Consider the following 16,594-nt stretch of genomic DNA (forward strand, 5'->3'; position numbering starts at 1 on the left):
CATAAAGGTGCTATGACTGTAAATCATTTTAAGTGCCAGTGACATCCATTTATTTATCTTCAGTATGCACTCTGTCCTATACAGGGTCAAGGTGGACATGCCCTGAATGGGACACCAGTCCATAGCAGGTCACCTGCCTGCACACATTCACCCACATTTTACAGCAAACCCAAAGCACCTTTTGTGAGAAACAGAGTCATATACATTAAATGTCTAAAAGACTAAAGATAAGTAAAACTGGGAATACGTAACATTACCAAGCTAATAATGTTCAACAACAGGATCTTTACAAGTGCTGGAAAAGCTAAACAAATAAGAAAAGTTGAAATAGCTAAAGGCAAAATAGATCTAACTGAGCCACCATTTTATCAATTCACTGACTAACTAGTAAGACAAGCATGTGATAATAACCACTGGCTGCAGGAACAAATCCAAGTCAAGTCAAGAAGCTTTTATTCAACCATATTTAGCTGACGCAGTAGTGAAATCAGACGACGTTTCTCCAAGACCGTGGTGCAACTTCTTAACTCTTAATTCTTAATCCTAGTTTGTTCTAAGACTTGTGCAATGCTCACACTTTTCTTTTCATCTATAGCCAGGTTATTAAGCCTTTGCTGTGAAAATCTGACTTTACACATATATATACGTATATATATATATACGTATGTATATATATACATACGTATATATATTCGTTAGCAACCATTTTACATCATAAAATTCTTCGATCATTTTAATTTTTATTTTCAGCAGTACAAGACACGTTTACTTCAGTAATTTCTTGCCATTTAAGGAAATCAGAAGATTGCAAGTTCAAATCCCAGGTCCACCAATGTGCCACTGCCGGGCCCCTGAGCAAGGCCCTTAACCCTCAATTGCTCAGATGTATACATTCATCTTCCATCCATTCATCTTCTACCACTTATCCGAACTACCTCGGGTCACGGGGAGCCTGTGCCTATCTCAGGCGTCATCGGGCATCAAGGCAGGATACACTGCCTTGGTACACTCCGAGGTACACTCCGGATACACTCCGGGTACTCCGGTTTCCTCCCCCGAGTACCCGGAGGAAACCCCCGAGGCACGGGGAGAACATGCAAACTCCACACACACAAGGCGGAGGCGGGAATCAAACCCCCAACCCCTGGAGGTGTGAGGCGAACGTGCTAACCACTAAGCCACCGTGCCCCCCCAGGTGTATACAATGATATAAAAATGTCTAAGAAACAGTGTATAATTTAAATCCTTACCATTTTGAACGTTCAGTCATCATATTATGTATATAGGTACTGAAAGTACTGATATACTTGTTTTCTAGTAACAGTACATAAAACTTCAGTATTGGCTTGTGAATGTCTCAGGTAAACTGTTTTGTAAGTGTTTAGTGCCGTGCTGGTCCTTCTTACACACTACCAGCCTCAATTATAAATTCCATAAAGAGGCACTGAAAAAAGGACCTAATTATAACATTAATACATTACGGCTGCAACCTCAAAAATGGCCCAAATGAGTTACTCCCAGCCAATTATCACATACTGTGTCTACACCTCAGTAGACACACGCCGCTTACATCGTGACTCAGCTCCATGGGGTGTCTAGCTCAGAGCTGAAAATAATCTGCTTCTGATACAGGATCATCTGGATCTGCTGATGTCAAGCATCATTTTTTTTCCTTCTGGCTGTTTTATCACAAAATAAAAGCTTATGATTTGTGTTTTTTACTAAATACCCGAAATACCGTATTGATCCATCGGTGACTAATGAGCTATTTCATGCTCCAAACTACAAGTAAACAGCTCTTTCGTGTCATGCTAAACAACATAAATTTGTGAAAACTCTAATTTTGATCTTACTCAATTTACAGCAGTGAAATTTATTATCATGTTTTAGAGGACTTTTATAATATGCATTCATTCATTCATTTTCTACCGCTTATCCGAACTACCTCGGGTCACGGGGAGTCTGTGCCTATCTCAGGCGTCATCTCGCAGGATACACCCTGGACGGAGTGCCAACCCATCTCAGGGCACACACACACTCTCATTCACTCACGCAATCACACACCACGGACAATTTTCCAGAGATGCCAATCAACCTACCATGCATGTCTTTGGACCGGGGGAGGAAACCGGAGTACCCGGAGGAAACCCCCGAGGCACGGGGAGAACATGCAAACTCCACACACACAAGGCGGAGGCGGGAATCGAACCCCCAACCCTGGAGGTGTGAGGCCAACATGCTAACCACTAAGCCACTGTGCCCCCCACTTTTATAATATCATTATTTATATTAAAAATATAGAACAATTATCCTTCTTTAATTTATCTTTCTATTCAAATATTCTTCTGAGACTAATCTTTATCTCGAAGATCCTTTTAAATGATGAATGTGAGTGAATGTTGATTGGAAACCGGTGTATGTGTGTGTTTGTTTGTGTGTCATTAGTAAGCCTGAGAGGAGTTGTGTCCTATGCGACCGATGTTTGTGTGCCGTGGTGCAGATTGGGAGTTAGAGTTCACAGAACTGATGCAATACAGTACTACGTGTTCTGCTACGTGTAATAAGTTACAACCGGTTCAAAATGCTGGTGCTACAATTCTTAGATAGAATTACAGTACAATCCTAGAATAGTTTGTAAATACTTTGATTGCAAATTTGACTTGCTTTCTATTCCAAGAATCAGAGATGGGGGACTCGAGTCATATGACTTGACTCGAGTCAGACTTAAGTCACAAATTTGAGACTTGAGACTTGCTTGACAAATATTAAAAAAAGACTCGACTTGACTTTGACTTGACATTCATGACTTCAGACTTGACTCGGACTTGAGATAAATGACTCAGAGATGGGGGACTCGACTTGACTTTGACTTGACATTCATGACTTCAGACTTGACTCGGACTTGAGATAAATGACTCAGAGATGGGGGACTCGACTTGACTCGAGTCAGACTTAAGTCGCAAATTTGAGACTTGACACCTGCTTGACAAATATTAAAAAAAGACTCGACTTGACTTTGACTTGACATTCATGACTCGAGACTTACTTGTGACTTGCACATGTGTGACTTACTCCCACCTCTGCCAAGAATTAAGAATTGTCATTTTTAAGGAATCCTAAATCCATAAAATACTTATTTCTATATTCTGATTTACTCACCATTAAAACTTTTATTATTATTATTATTTATTTCTTTTTATCTTTTATCTTCACTAAAAAATATTCTTATATTGTATTCTTATATTGTATACACTGCTTGTCTAATTTAGTGCATTTTTTCCCAGTGAATATCACCAAAGTCTTCAACTGACCCCATCATATTTGACCCTAAGCTCCGTTTCCGAGACTTTAAACGAACATGTTTAGGATGCCAGAGGAAAACTGACATCCTCCTCCACCCTTCCAGAAGAAGAGTTCAGAGTTCAGTGACTATAGTTACATCCCTTTGGAGGATGTCCACAGTTTGGGTTAGGGGTTGATGTTCGCCATGGCAACACCGGATTTCAGTGTTTTCAGTATTTTTTCAACATTCACAGCAGCATGCATCTGGCAAACAGGATCCAGATATTTAGTCTAAGAAGGGAGCATTTATTATATAATTCATTACTTAGTGTTGTTAGTTAGAGAAATATCCCTTATAATACAGTATGTGTCTGATTGTTTGTGATCAAACAGTGGCACGTCAGAAGTGTGCTAGTTCATCGACATTATCTTACAATGCACAAACTCTAACATATGTCTTGAACAAAACAGAAATCCTAATAAGTAACCACCTAAAGTTGTAGAACGAAAGCCTTAACTAGCTAGCAGGTTACTAGCCACCTAGTAGCAGGCTAATCTAGCGACCGCTTATTGCGGCCATATAGCAGACACAGCAATCATATTCTCAGTCTAGACTAAGAGTCCCAAATGTGTCTAGGTCACAAAAAATCAACACAATTGCTATTTTAGAGCTAAAATCGCTCTGCCTCTTACAATCCTGATATCATAGCAGACCAAAAGTTCACTCACTTTTGGTACAGTACTCTAGTGAAGTATAGTCTTGTGTATAGAACTTTTTTTTTTGGATAATGTAATGACTTTATATTTCTTATATAAGAGTTTAACAGGTTGGGAAAAGCTTCCATTGCTATGCTGTAATATTATATACAGTTTAAATGAATATAATATTGTATTATATTAAATGAAAGGCTGGATTCAGTAACAGACTCTCTGAGCTGCACATGATGTTAATGAAAGTCTATAAAGGGTTACTGCTCATTAACTGTAACCAGAGTTAGCATACATCCATCTGTCCATCAGTCCATCCGTCTATCCATTTTCAGTACCACTTATCCTACAACCAACCTACAACCCCGCCAACCCATCGCAGGGCACACTTACACACACACACACACACACACACACACACACAACACTCACTCATGCACTGCAGACAATTTAGAGATGCTAATCATCTTTCAATACATGTCTTTGGACTGAGAGGAAACCGGAGTACCCAGAGGGAACATCCAAGCTCTGCACACTAAGTCACTAATAAGAGCTGAACCTGCAAAAAAGCCAACCTTAAACTCCAACAAAATTGTGGAAACAGTTAAAAGAAATACACGATTTATAATCGATTGCATTAAATCCTGCACCAATATCAAGTGAATCAATTAACGTGAGCCAGCAAGACTCTCCACAAGTAACTTTAGGATGCAATCATTCATCATGTGAGTCAAAGTCTGAGGAGAAAGTGAACATCAGGAGAGCTTCCTCGGTGTGCAGGATACATCCTGTTTGTTTTCTGTATTTTTAATTATCATCATTTGTTTCAAATGTGGGGGATTGTGGTAGCTCAGTGCTTAAGGTGTTCGACTACTGATTGGAAGGTCATTGGTTCGAATCCCAGGTCCACCAAGTTGCCACTGCTGGGCCCCTGAGCAAGGCCCTTAACCCTCAATTGCTCAGGTGTATAAACTGAAATAAAAATGGAAGTCACTCTGGATAAGAGTGTCTGCTAAATGCTGTAAATGTAAATGTAAACGACGTTGTCGTCTTTTTTGTATGACCAAAAAGGACGGAGTATTTTAACATTTTACTGAAGAAAAGCTTTCAAGTGATCCAGCTAGTGCCTCTGTCCACATGTATACAAAGTCTAGAGTAGTAGTCCTCAAAGGATTGGGTCTGGGCTCCCCGGGGTCTGGGCTTTAGGGGTCCCTTTAAATATTTCCAGAGGGTCTGTGATGTATTTATTATTAGGAATTTATAATTCCCATTATAAAAGTTATTGAGATTAAATTTAAAACCCAGGAATGAAAACTCTCTGGAATATATGTACACATTTAAACAAAGAGCCTTAAGGTTTAAATGATCAGGTAATATTCACAAATTAAACTATAGATATTAACCCCGGTAACATTTTCATTTCCTTGTGGTGCAAAGCTTCCTTTCAGCCTATGGGGTATTTGTGAAAGTCTTCGTTCCATGAACAATTCTGGAAAAATGACATGAAGAAAATGTTCAATAAAGAAAGAGAAAGTGAGCAGACCGCTGATGATCTTAGCTGATGTGAATTCTGAGGAACACTGCTGGTCATTGTGGATTAGGAAGCGTTATATTCGAGGTCTGTAATTACTTTGGTTATTAGATTAATCCTGCAGGAATTCAGAAGAACATACTGTTCCAGTGTATTACAAAAAAACTACTGTGGTGTGATACCACTGCTATGATACGATACCAGTGACCTTCTCTGATAAAACCATTACAATGGGAAAATGATTCTTCACATAACAAATCAAAGATGAATTTAATTCAGTATCATTTCTTTAAGACTGTTTTGCAAATAGCTACACATACAGAGAAGGTCTGGCAAGGAAAAGAAACGAATTTCTTTTAGAATGTTTCTTCTTGTTTTTGTTCTCAACAGATTTTGAATGAACTCTTTGTTATTCCGAGTTCAGAGTTTCAAATCCTGCGACGTTGCAAACGCGGTCTTAACATTTTAATAGGAAGTCATATCTTACAAAAACACATTGTATTTAATCCAGTTTTCGAGAAGCCGCAGCGTGAAGCAAGATCAAACATGTAAATGGCACATTAACAGCTTGGAGATCAATGGATGCTGAAATCTTCACTTCATGCTGAACTCCATGCTGTTCGAGGCTGGCAGTGGGCATCATCATTACTGGATGTAAATTACATTTCTAAATAAATAATTAAAAAAAAAAAAAAAAAAAGAAGTAGAACCTTTGGAAGTTTTTTTGGGTTTTATTATATACCTCTCTGTGGATGAGGATTGTACCAAAGACCAAAAAACCATTGGAACCAGAAACAACAACCCAGTGTAAGATTATCCTGAACTACATAAGCTGGTCATTTGGGTTCTCCAGTCAATTATCCAGGCAAAAACGAGAAAGTGTAACCGTAAGCCTTTTCACATCATCATCAATTCATACACATACAGGATGTGGACTGATGCAACTAGTACGATACAAAAAATGCTGCTAACGCTGAAAATTTACGACGTGTAGACATCTTTGATGGCTCCGTGCCCCCAAGGAAGATGGCAGACAAATGTCAGAGTGCCTCTAAATGAACGACCTTAAGGTAGCGTAAGCTATTCCCATTACAACTCATTAGAGTAAGTGCAATGTACTGTGTTGGATCGTGCTCCTTTGTTGCTGAGTGTCTCTTCGGCTATAGCTCGGTCCGTGTGGGCCGACTTGCCCACGGGCCATTGATTGGATTGACGAACGATGCCTTCGTAATGGAATTCAGTGCCTCGGGGAAATGCGGAGTGGTCTGAAACTCTCTAAGGACCTTGATGGAGCCTGGTGACTCTAAAGTCTGTGCACCTTCCAGGGAAATGTATTCCACTGCCCGATGGACAGTGTATGGGATAGCATTAGTCTAAATCACCACTGACCCATAATGGAGGTAATTTGACAATTTGGCATGCTCTATGATAATAAATGAAGATGTCAGTGAGTTCCATTGTTGAACGCTGTTATATTGTGCACAATGTCCATAAATAAACAGCCTTGATAGCCTTGATATTACAGCGCAAACCTTGGAAGATACCCAACATGTTGCCATATTGTTTTCAACGACGCTAAACGCTCAGCAACCACGTTTGACGTTTTTATTTCTACAGCGTTTGTTATTTTCCTAAGGTTCTTTCGACACCTAGTTACGCAGTGTTTTGTATATTATAACGAAAACCCAGTGGCTTTGTAGGTGTCGGCGGTCGTCTGGACGTCTCGTCTCTGAATGAAATAAGCAAGAAAATTCCCTATTCAACTTATGCAACAATGTGCAGTGGAGCAATATCCCTAAAGCAAGATACTGATCAGATCTGATTAGCTGAGCCATAACCTGCTAATTAAACGTATTAACGGCAGGTTTCTTAGCCATTTAGCACCTTGTATCTTGTCACAACACAATTTTCTATCCAAAAAAATGAACGGTTTTGAGGTTTGTTTATCCCAAAGGTATACTTTTAATTGCTGGATATCTACATATGCAAATTAACTTTATTGTTCAAAGTGGATTTTTTGGTATGTTTTTTTTTTTTTTTTTATCCCCCAAGGTGAAGTGAGCTAATTTGCCAGGTTAATTACTTTCAGACCTGTTTTTAGAGGTCAACACTATAATATTATTCTGGTACCCACCATAATGAGCTCATCAAGGCAGGAGTTAAACTCTGGCTAGGAATATTGATTCAGTAATCTTACCAGATCAGGACACGGACAATAAAGTATTTTAAATGGATCTGATGCGTGTTAACTTATAGATCCTATCGGACGTGTCTAAGGACGTCTTCGTCTAATAGGTTCTAATATTAGAAGGGGAACAAAAAACAGACCGTTTCATTATGCAGGTCTTCCAACATTGTGTTATTTTATAAGCGTATAAAAAAACGATCCTCTAAAAGGCTTCACATCCTGTGTGTTAATGTGGCACGTCATGTAGCTGAAGACCAGAATGATGGCAATTAACATGCTAATGTGTGTGTTCCTGTGAGATTTTACCTTCCATATGACAAGCATATGCCATGCATGTTATTTTCTTGTTGAGGCTGAAGCCCAGGGTTAACCCTGGATAGAACATCAGGAACTTCAGTATGTACCAGGATAGATATTCATTTAACTGGATGTTATTTAGATACTTCTAAATGCAACATTGGGGGGTCACGGTGGCTTAGTGTTTAGCACGTTCGCCTCACACCTCCAGGGTTGGGGGTTCGATTCCCGCCTCCGCCTTGTGTGTGTGGAGTTTGCATGTTCTCCCCGTGCCTCGGGGGTTTCCTCCGGGTACTCCGGTTTCCTCCCCCGGTCCAAAGACATGCATGGTAGGTTGACTGGCATCTCTGGAAAATTGTCCGTAGTGTGTGATTCCGTGAATGAGAGTGTGTGTGTGTGCCCTGCGATGGGTTGGCACTCCGTCCAGGGTGTATCCTGCCTTGATGCCCGATGACGCCTGAGATAGGCACAGGCTCCCCGTGACCCGAGGTAGTTCGGATAAGAGGTAGAAAATGAGTGAGTGAGTGAGTGAATAAATGCAACATTAATATTTTTACCTGAATACAAAGATACTGGTCTCCAGCTTCCAACTCGTCAGATTTAAGTCACAAAAAAAATTGTATGAACCCAGATTCAGAAAGAAAGATTCAGAAAAAAGCTCAATCTACAAAAAAAGGCTTAAATATCATAAAGGAATATGTTTAGAACTTTAAATAAAATACCTCGATGAGGAGCAAGAAAAGCTTGAATTAAAATTCTTCTCACGTTATTCATTATAATATTCGATTAATTAATCCACAGAGACACAAGGCTGGTGTTTGTTTGTTTGTTTATTTATTTATTTATTTATTTTTAAATTCAGAAAATGCTGGAGATCCACACAAAAAAGCCCACAAGAGGGCTATTATTATTTATTATTAACAAATCCTCATAAAATCAGACAAAATCAGCTTGTACAGATGCAGGCTATTTTTTTTGCCTTTCTCAACAAGCATTGGGGATTAAATTGAGGTTGCGATAAAGAATGAGGCTCACAACATGGGCCGAGGAAAAGAACCGTCCCTGCAGCTCGACGCCGAGGTTTTGTTCAGAACTAAGGTGTTTGTTTGATTCAAGAGTCAAGATTCAAGATTCTTTTGTTGTCAGTATTCTGAGTACAGCAGAAATTAAAGCAGCCCTTACAGTGCAACTCATATATAATTTGGTGCAAGCTAAACTTCAAATTTAAGAATAAAATAATAAAAAAAAAAATGCATTTAAAGCGATAATAATAAATAAGTCAGTTATTGTAAATGATGTATATGGTATAATTAAGTATATAAATATTTTATATAGATAGAAATATACAGATATAAATTATAAAGTTACTGCACGATTTGTATATAATGAGAAAGGGTATTAAAGTGTAACGGAATGTAAAGATGTCAATAATATATAATATAAAGTGCAATCGATTGTAAACATACTGAGTAATATATGAATAAACACATACTGAGGTTATACAGAGAATGTAAACCGATAAGTTTGATTGCATGCATTTCCTGGAACTTAATTTTGCTAAGATTCAACCATTGATGATTGGCTGCCTCGCACTGATGAGACATCTATGAGTAGCAGGTAACAACCTGGGTATCGTATGGTGTGAAAAAGAGCAACAACAATATCAATATGGACGATATTACCAAGCCATAAAGAGGAAAGAGGACGTAGAAGTGAACCTTGTGGGACACCAGAAAAAGCCCCTGCAAATCCACTCCATCAAAAATATATATGTGAGATCGAATTAAATCAGTATCAGCATCATGCAGCTATTAGACATCAATGTTAAACATGTTCATCGTTGCCTGGGAGCTGAATGCAGGACCTTATTGTGATTTAATATTTAATACCTTTAATAATTGAATGCAGTTTTCAGTTCCTCATTGAATCCCAGTTGCAAAGTCCAATACATTCACATGCAATAACCGGAAAAACAGTTACAGACAGAAATCACAATGGAAGTAAGAATGGAAACCTAAAGGTTTCTAACCTAAAAGTGCATTAAGGCACAGAGAAGATGAAGTACCGAGCACGGAGAAGATGATATTCAAGCTGAACAATACCTCCTCCTGAGCAGAGGCTGTGTAATCTTTTAGGACCTGTGCGATGGAGATCAGTGACCCCCGGCAACATCCTGCTGAAGAAGATTCTCCTGACAGCACAAATCAGTTCACAACACCGTGACCAGCAACTGACAGCATCATGTGACAGCATCAATGCTTACAAATAAAGACTCACGCTTTGAAGGTTAGCTGAAGGTCATCACCATCCTATAAAGGAATTTAAAAAAAAAACAATACTGTATTAAATATTCAGTAGATCAGTAAATGACATTCTGGACTTGTTCTAATTAAAAACATGTCATTAAATCAACTGAAGTTTAATCATTTAAAATACAATGAAATATCCACAAGTCGATGTCCTCGTTAAAGAACTGTTCATTATCCCAGCTAATAAACGCTGACAAACATCTTCATAATGAATATATATTTGCTGATAATCTTTATTAACCAAAAACAAGTTTAAAAAACTTGAAAAATGAAAATAAAATATTTAGCCATTTGGGAAATTATTATTTTAATAAAAAAAAGATTCATCTGCTGCCATCTAGTGGAAAATGGGGTAAATTGCCACACTGTTCATTTCACCATTAGCAGACACAAATTGAAAAACAGCACAGTAAGTTTGATCTTATTACCTCTAGATATGGAGAAATATGAACCTGGAGATGGACCAGATGGTTAAAAACTATAAATGTGTAAAAAGCCTGGCATGTCATTTATTAATACATTAAAAACTATTGCTGTGGTATATGAGAATAAATCAGTGCAGAAAAACTGCACATAATCATAACAGCTATTCATAACACTCGTCTTTTATATAACCATCAATAACTCTAATGTTTTATAGCCTGCATTTTTTTTTATTCTATTTATTATTTCCACCATACGTCTAATGCCATTTTATTTTATTTTATTTACTACTCATACTTTGCACAACCTATATTATCTGATTTTTACTTCTTTTGTTATATTTAATTTGGTCTTATTTTAACTTTTTAATTTTATTGTTTTATTATTTGCAATATTATTAAAACAAACGACCAATCAAATAGATCCTGATCTTTTATGTCGTCCCCTCGCAGATTGCCGTAGTGACATCATCAAAAGGTGACCCAAGAACCTTGAGGCGCTCCTACTTATCTTTATAAACTGTTTAAATTACGCAGGAGCGATACAGGTGAGAACCAAATTATTAATGACATGTAAGGGACAGACATTGTGTTATATTATATCCGTTATTAATACTGTAATATTCGTGTTATAACGGAAGTTATTCACGCGTCCTAGCCGTTTAGTTAGCGTCCTGTGCTAGCTGTTTAGTTAGCCTCATGTGCTAGCCGTTTAATTAGCGTCCTGTGCTAACTGTTTAGTTAGCCTCTTGTGCCAGTTGTTTAGATAGCATGCTGTGCTAGCTGTTTAGTTAGCGTGCTGTGCCAACTGTTTAGTTAGTGTCCTAGTGCCCTGTGCCAGCTGTTTAGTTAGTGTCCTAGTGCCCTGTGCCAGCTGTTTAGTTAGTGTCCTAGTGCCCTGTGCCAGCTGTTTAGATAGTGTCCTAGTGCCCTGTGCCAGCTGTTTAGATAGCATGCTGTGCTAGCTGTTTAGTTAGCGTGCTGTGCCAACTGTTTAGTTAGTGTCCTAGTGCCCTGTGCCAGCTGTTTAGTTAGTGTCCTAGTGCCCTGTGCCAGCTGTTTAGTTAGTGTCCTAGTGCCCTGTGCCAGCTGTTTAGATAGTGTCCTAGTGCCCTGTGCCAGCTGTTTAGATAGCATGCTGTGCTAGCTGTTTAGTTTGCGTCCTGTGCTAGCTGTTTAGTATCCTAGTGTCCTATGCTAGCTGTTTAGTTAGCATGCTGTTTTAGCGGTTTAGTTAGTGTCCTAGTGTCCTGTGCTAGCTGTTTAGTTAGCATGCTGTTTTAGCGGTTTAGTTAGTGTCCTAGTGTCCTGTGCTAGCTGTTTAGTTAGCATGCTGTGCTTACTGTTTAGTTAGTGTCCTAGTGTCCTGTGCTAGCTGTTTAGTTAGCATGCTGTGCTAGCTGTTTAGTTAGCGTCCTGTGCTAGCTGTTTAGTTAGTGTCCTGTGCTGGCTGTTTAGTTAGTGTCCTAGTGTCCTGTGCTAGCTGTTTAGTTAGCGTCCTGTGCTAACTATTTAGTTAGTGTCCTGAGCTAGCTGTTTAGTTAGCCTCCGGTGCCAGCTGTTTAGTTAGCATGCTGTGCTGGCTGTGAGTTCAGCTGTTGTTTATGTGGTAATGTGGCACTTTTTTCCTGCATAGATGTAAAATCTGTAAACCAGAGAAAAGAAGCCTGTGATGTTGGCACAGATAAACTAGAATCAGTCAATATAAACTCTGCTAGGTTGTGGCTTAATAATAATAATAATAATAATAATAATAATAATAATAATGTACCTGTTCTAATCATTCTTAATAATGGAGTCTTTTCATCCACAGGTGTCAAATAAAAAAGAGAAGCCCAACAGGATGGCCAGTGTAAGTTCAGATATAATGATAATCCACCATAATGTCTAAACGTTTGGTTTTTACAGCACAATACAGTACAGCAGTTATTCAGCTTCAGTAAGGGCTTTAAAACCTGTATGTACTGAACCTCAGACTGAAAGAAGGCAAATCGAATGATCTGACTACATGCATGTTTTTGGGAGGAAACTGAAGAGCTTGAAGGACCCCTGAGGCACTGAGAGAACATGAAAAACTACACACACACACACACACACACACAGTCAGTAGCTGAGTTTTTTTTTGTCACGGCATCCATACGTCGCCTTGAATGCAGTACAACTTATACGACTTATAGGTTTGGTTGATGTTTGCTTATCCGACAGAGCCGCATAATACACATACAGGGTAACTGGTGCAATCTGTAGACTGTTTTGTTCTGTGAACGTTCAATCGGTGCATTTTCTGCTCACCAGGTGCTCTGTAGCAGAGCCAGGATGGTTACATACCTGCCAGGGCTTCACGTTCTTGTGCGGAACATAGCAGGAACCAGATGTTTTTCAGACGCACGTAACATCAATGTCACACCCCTGGATATGGGTAAGTGACCAGAACAGTCCTACTTTTGTAAACAAGTCAATAGAAATATCAAGCTACAAGAGAGATATCCAACGGCACTGTAGCATAACGGCTCATTTCTCATTGGACTAATTTAAATCCAGCCATTCCAGATACATCTATGATATATCTAGTACAAAAGGGGGAACAATATTGCAGTTGGATTGTGAGGGGATTCAAAATATTCATGCAATTATTTACAACTTTCTCAAAATTCCTTTTTGGTTTAATTAATTAATACTCAGGGCATAAAATAAGGGTAGAGAGAATGGCAGATTTTAGATGAAATAAATCAATATTTTTTTTACTGCTCTGTAATCCAGGACCGAGGACGGTGTGGCCCGATGAGACCATGGGTCCGTTTGGTCCTCAGGATAAACGCTTCCAGCTTCCCGGTAACATAGGATTTGCCAGGGAGCTCGAAGACTTGGCAGAGCAGAAGCCAGGCCTTGCGTGTACATCACTACCGGACGTGCTGACAGTTCCGTCTAACACCGAGAGGCACGAGTTCATCCTGGCACAGTTCATCACCGACTTCCACGTAAGGAACTTTACTTTATATATAAAGCTGCATTAACAAGCAGTCAGTTAAACACCGCTCCTATGTTTACTTTTCAGGAGAACGCAGAGGCTTCATCAGTGCTCGACAAGGTCGACAGTGCAGAGCAGTTTTTCAACCATTCCAGAGTTGAGTGTGCTGTTCAGTCCTGCCCAGAACTGCTGAAAAAAGGTTTGTTGTATGGCGGCAATTTAGATTTTGGCCACAAGATGGCAGCAAAACACGACTAATAAAAGTTTGTGCGGCTTTTGTATAAAATACTAAATCTAAATGTGTTTGAATTTAGATTTTGATTTTACAAATGTGTTTTTCTTTATTCCAAGTAACAATATAAAGCGCAGATGTTGATCTGGAGTTATATTTTGGATTTTTTTTTTACTTTTTTGACTCGTTCGATTCAGGAGAAACACTGAAGCTGAAGTTCTGCAGGTTACAGATAACGTGTTACTCATCTTGATGTTTGAATCTTTCCCAAACACACAGACTTTGCGTCAATGTTTCCCGAAGCCCCGTCTAGCGGCATGATGGTGCTGACTGTAACACAGAGAACAGAGAATGACATGACCGCCTGGTCTGAGGAGGTGGACAAGGAGAGAGAGCAACTGCTGGCTAAAGTGAGTCTCTCACACACACACACACACACACACACACACACACACACACACACACACACACAAATGCAGTGTTTTAACTAACCTTTACATTTTGATTTCTTTTCAAAGAAGTTAAATTGCTTTTTAAAATCACACACACACACACACACACATCTTGATTCTTGATCAATTTCAGCATCTTTGAGTTTTTGCCATAAACACAGTGAACAGTGAACCAATAAAAATTATTTATTCTGTCCAAAACACACACACACACATTTACTAAAAATAAGAGTGTTATAACCAACCTTTAACTTTTGCTTTCTTTTCAAAGAAGTAAGATTCCTTCCTAAAATCAAACACACACACTTTTAAAAAAAGGCTGTTGTTAAAATTACTCATCTATAAGGTGCCATGTTCATCATTTTATTTCTGAGCTACATTGGAAGGTCATGACCTCTGGTCGAGTCCAGAGCACATATCCGGTGTTTGGTCTTTAACCTTTCTAGCACAAAGTGTCCTTTCCTTACATTTTATTGGCTTTGCTTTTGGAAGAACAACGACCACGACAAACGAACACCGTCTGGATCACGATCCATTTGTGGAGTGATTTCTACGGCTCACATAATGAGGATTTTTGTATTCTTTACATGAAACTTTATATCCAGTCCAGACTTTATCCTGAAGCCTTCCTCCTGTTCAAAAAACACAGTGAGACGACGTGTATGTGTGTGTTTTGCTCAGCTTTGCTCTAATCCTTTGCACTCATTAAAAAAGCACTTTTTCTACACGACATGCAATACAGTTTTTTTTTTTTTTTTTTTTTTGCTGCCTGCATCAGGACTTTGTTAATGCTTTGTGTGATGTGTACAGTTCATCGAAGGGGCAAAGGAGATCTGCTACGCTCTGCACTCAGAGGGCTTTTGGGCCGACTTTATCGACCCTTCGTCCGGACTTGCGGTAAGTCGACTCGCCCGGTGGCTAAAAATAGAATTATGGTTCCTTTGTTCAGTATCGAAACTCATTTGGGTTTATAATCCATTATAATCTCCCTAAATCATTCAAATTACACTAGAGTTAAAGTACTGATGTTCGTAATGCTATTCTGATTCGAACATTTATACATACGACTGAGCTTCATCTTATTATACACACACCACAGTGAGTTGAAAAAATACAGTTAAATACAGAGGAACGGTGAGATTTTAACATTGGAACTTTTTAAAGAATCACATTCTTTATAGAATGTTAAAGTGCTGTAAAAGCATCTCCACCTTATATCCATCTTATTAACTCTTCACCTTTTTCATCATCTCTACGCAGTTTTTCGGCTCTTACACCAACAACACGCTGTTCGAAACAGACGAGCGTTATCGCCACCTGGGTTTCCAGATCGAAGATCTCGGATGCTGTAAAGTGATCCGTCACTCTCTGTGGGGCACTCACGCGTTCGTAGGAACCGTTTTCACCAACGCGCCGCCCGGCAGCAACGTCATGAAGAAGCTGCAAGGAAATTAACGCATCAAGCACTTGAATATCGTTCGTCTGTTGGGAGTTCGTCTGTCGATCTATTTATTTTTGTAGAGGAATATAAAGTAAAAATCATGCAGATTAGATCGATTTCATGCTGCTTGATTATTGAGAACTGTTAAAAATCTACCCTTGTTCTGTCCTTAATGCCTTTTCATTTACCGTCACAAAAGATTTGGCAGGATTTTTTGTAATGTTTTGTTGTTGTGGTAATTAATCGACCAGCTTTGAGTTTATTATGAATTAAATGGAATCAGGATTCTGGCCAATATTTTATAGTAGATGTGTCGTGTCTTTAAAATACGGTTTGTATGGCTGGAACAGTGTGCACTGACAACAGGTCCAGAATATATTTTGGGGAACAAGGTATAGATTTATCATTAGATGACGTTCTACTCACTATAGATCGTTTCTGTCAGACACAACACACACAACCAGCAATTATAGAATAAAATAATTTAACCCTGCGAAGTGCCGTTTAATATTACACTCGATTTAACCAAAATGGACAAATAAACAGGTGCTATTTACTTGTTTGGTTTGTTATTTAACATAAAAAATGTCACACTGTTGTCTTTTTGTGTTATGGACTAAATGCCCTCTGTGTGTGTGTGTGTGTGTGTGTGTCAAGTCCACACTACTCAGTGCATTGGTACATCAAAATCTTCCAAACGTTCTCACTTATTCAAAGGCTTGTTTTCTGAACCCCGGCCCTTTCCATACACTCACAGTGCTTTA

The 16,594-nt window shown here is 38.9% G+C and overlaps 1 protein-coding gene across 1 annotated transcript; it reads left to right on the forward strand.

The window, feature by feature from the left end:
• Nucleotides 1–11,182: 11,182 nt before the first annotated feature.
• On the forward strand, nucleotides 11,183–16,386 carry mmadhcb (metabolism of cobalamin associated Db). The gene is made up of 8 exons (XM_060875742.1): nucleotides 11,183–11,285; nucleotides 12,551–12,589; nucleotides 13,033–13,156; nucleotides 13,498–13,715; nucleotides 13,793–13,904; nucleotides 14,217–14,347; nucleotides 15,200–15,286; nucleotides 15,650–16,386. Exons 2-8 carry the CDS (start codon nucleotides 12,581–12,583, stop codon nucleotides 15,842–15,844), a joined length of 876 nt encoding a protein of 291 aa, XP_060731725.1. The 5' UTR covers nucleotides 11,183–11,285; nucleotides 12,551–12,580; the 3' UTR covers nucleotides 15,845–16,386.
• Nucleotides 16,387–16,594: the final 208 nt, after the last annotated feature.

The sequence above is a fragment of the Tachysurus vachellii genome, chromosome 8 (assembly GCF_030014155.1).
Source record: "Tachysurus vachellii isolate PV-2020 chromosome 8, HZAU_Pvac_v1, whole genome shotgun sequence".
In the NCBI taxonomy this organism is placed as follows: domain Eukaryota; kingdom Metazoa; phylum Chordata; class Actinopteri; order Siluriformes; family Bagridae; genus Tachysurus; species Tachysurus vachellii.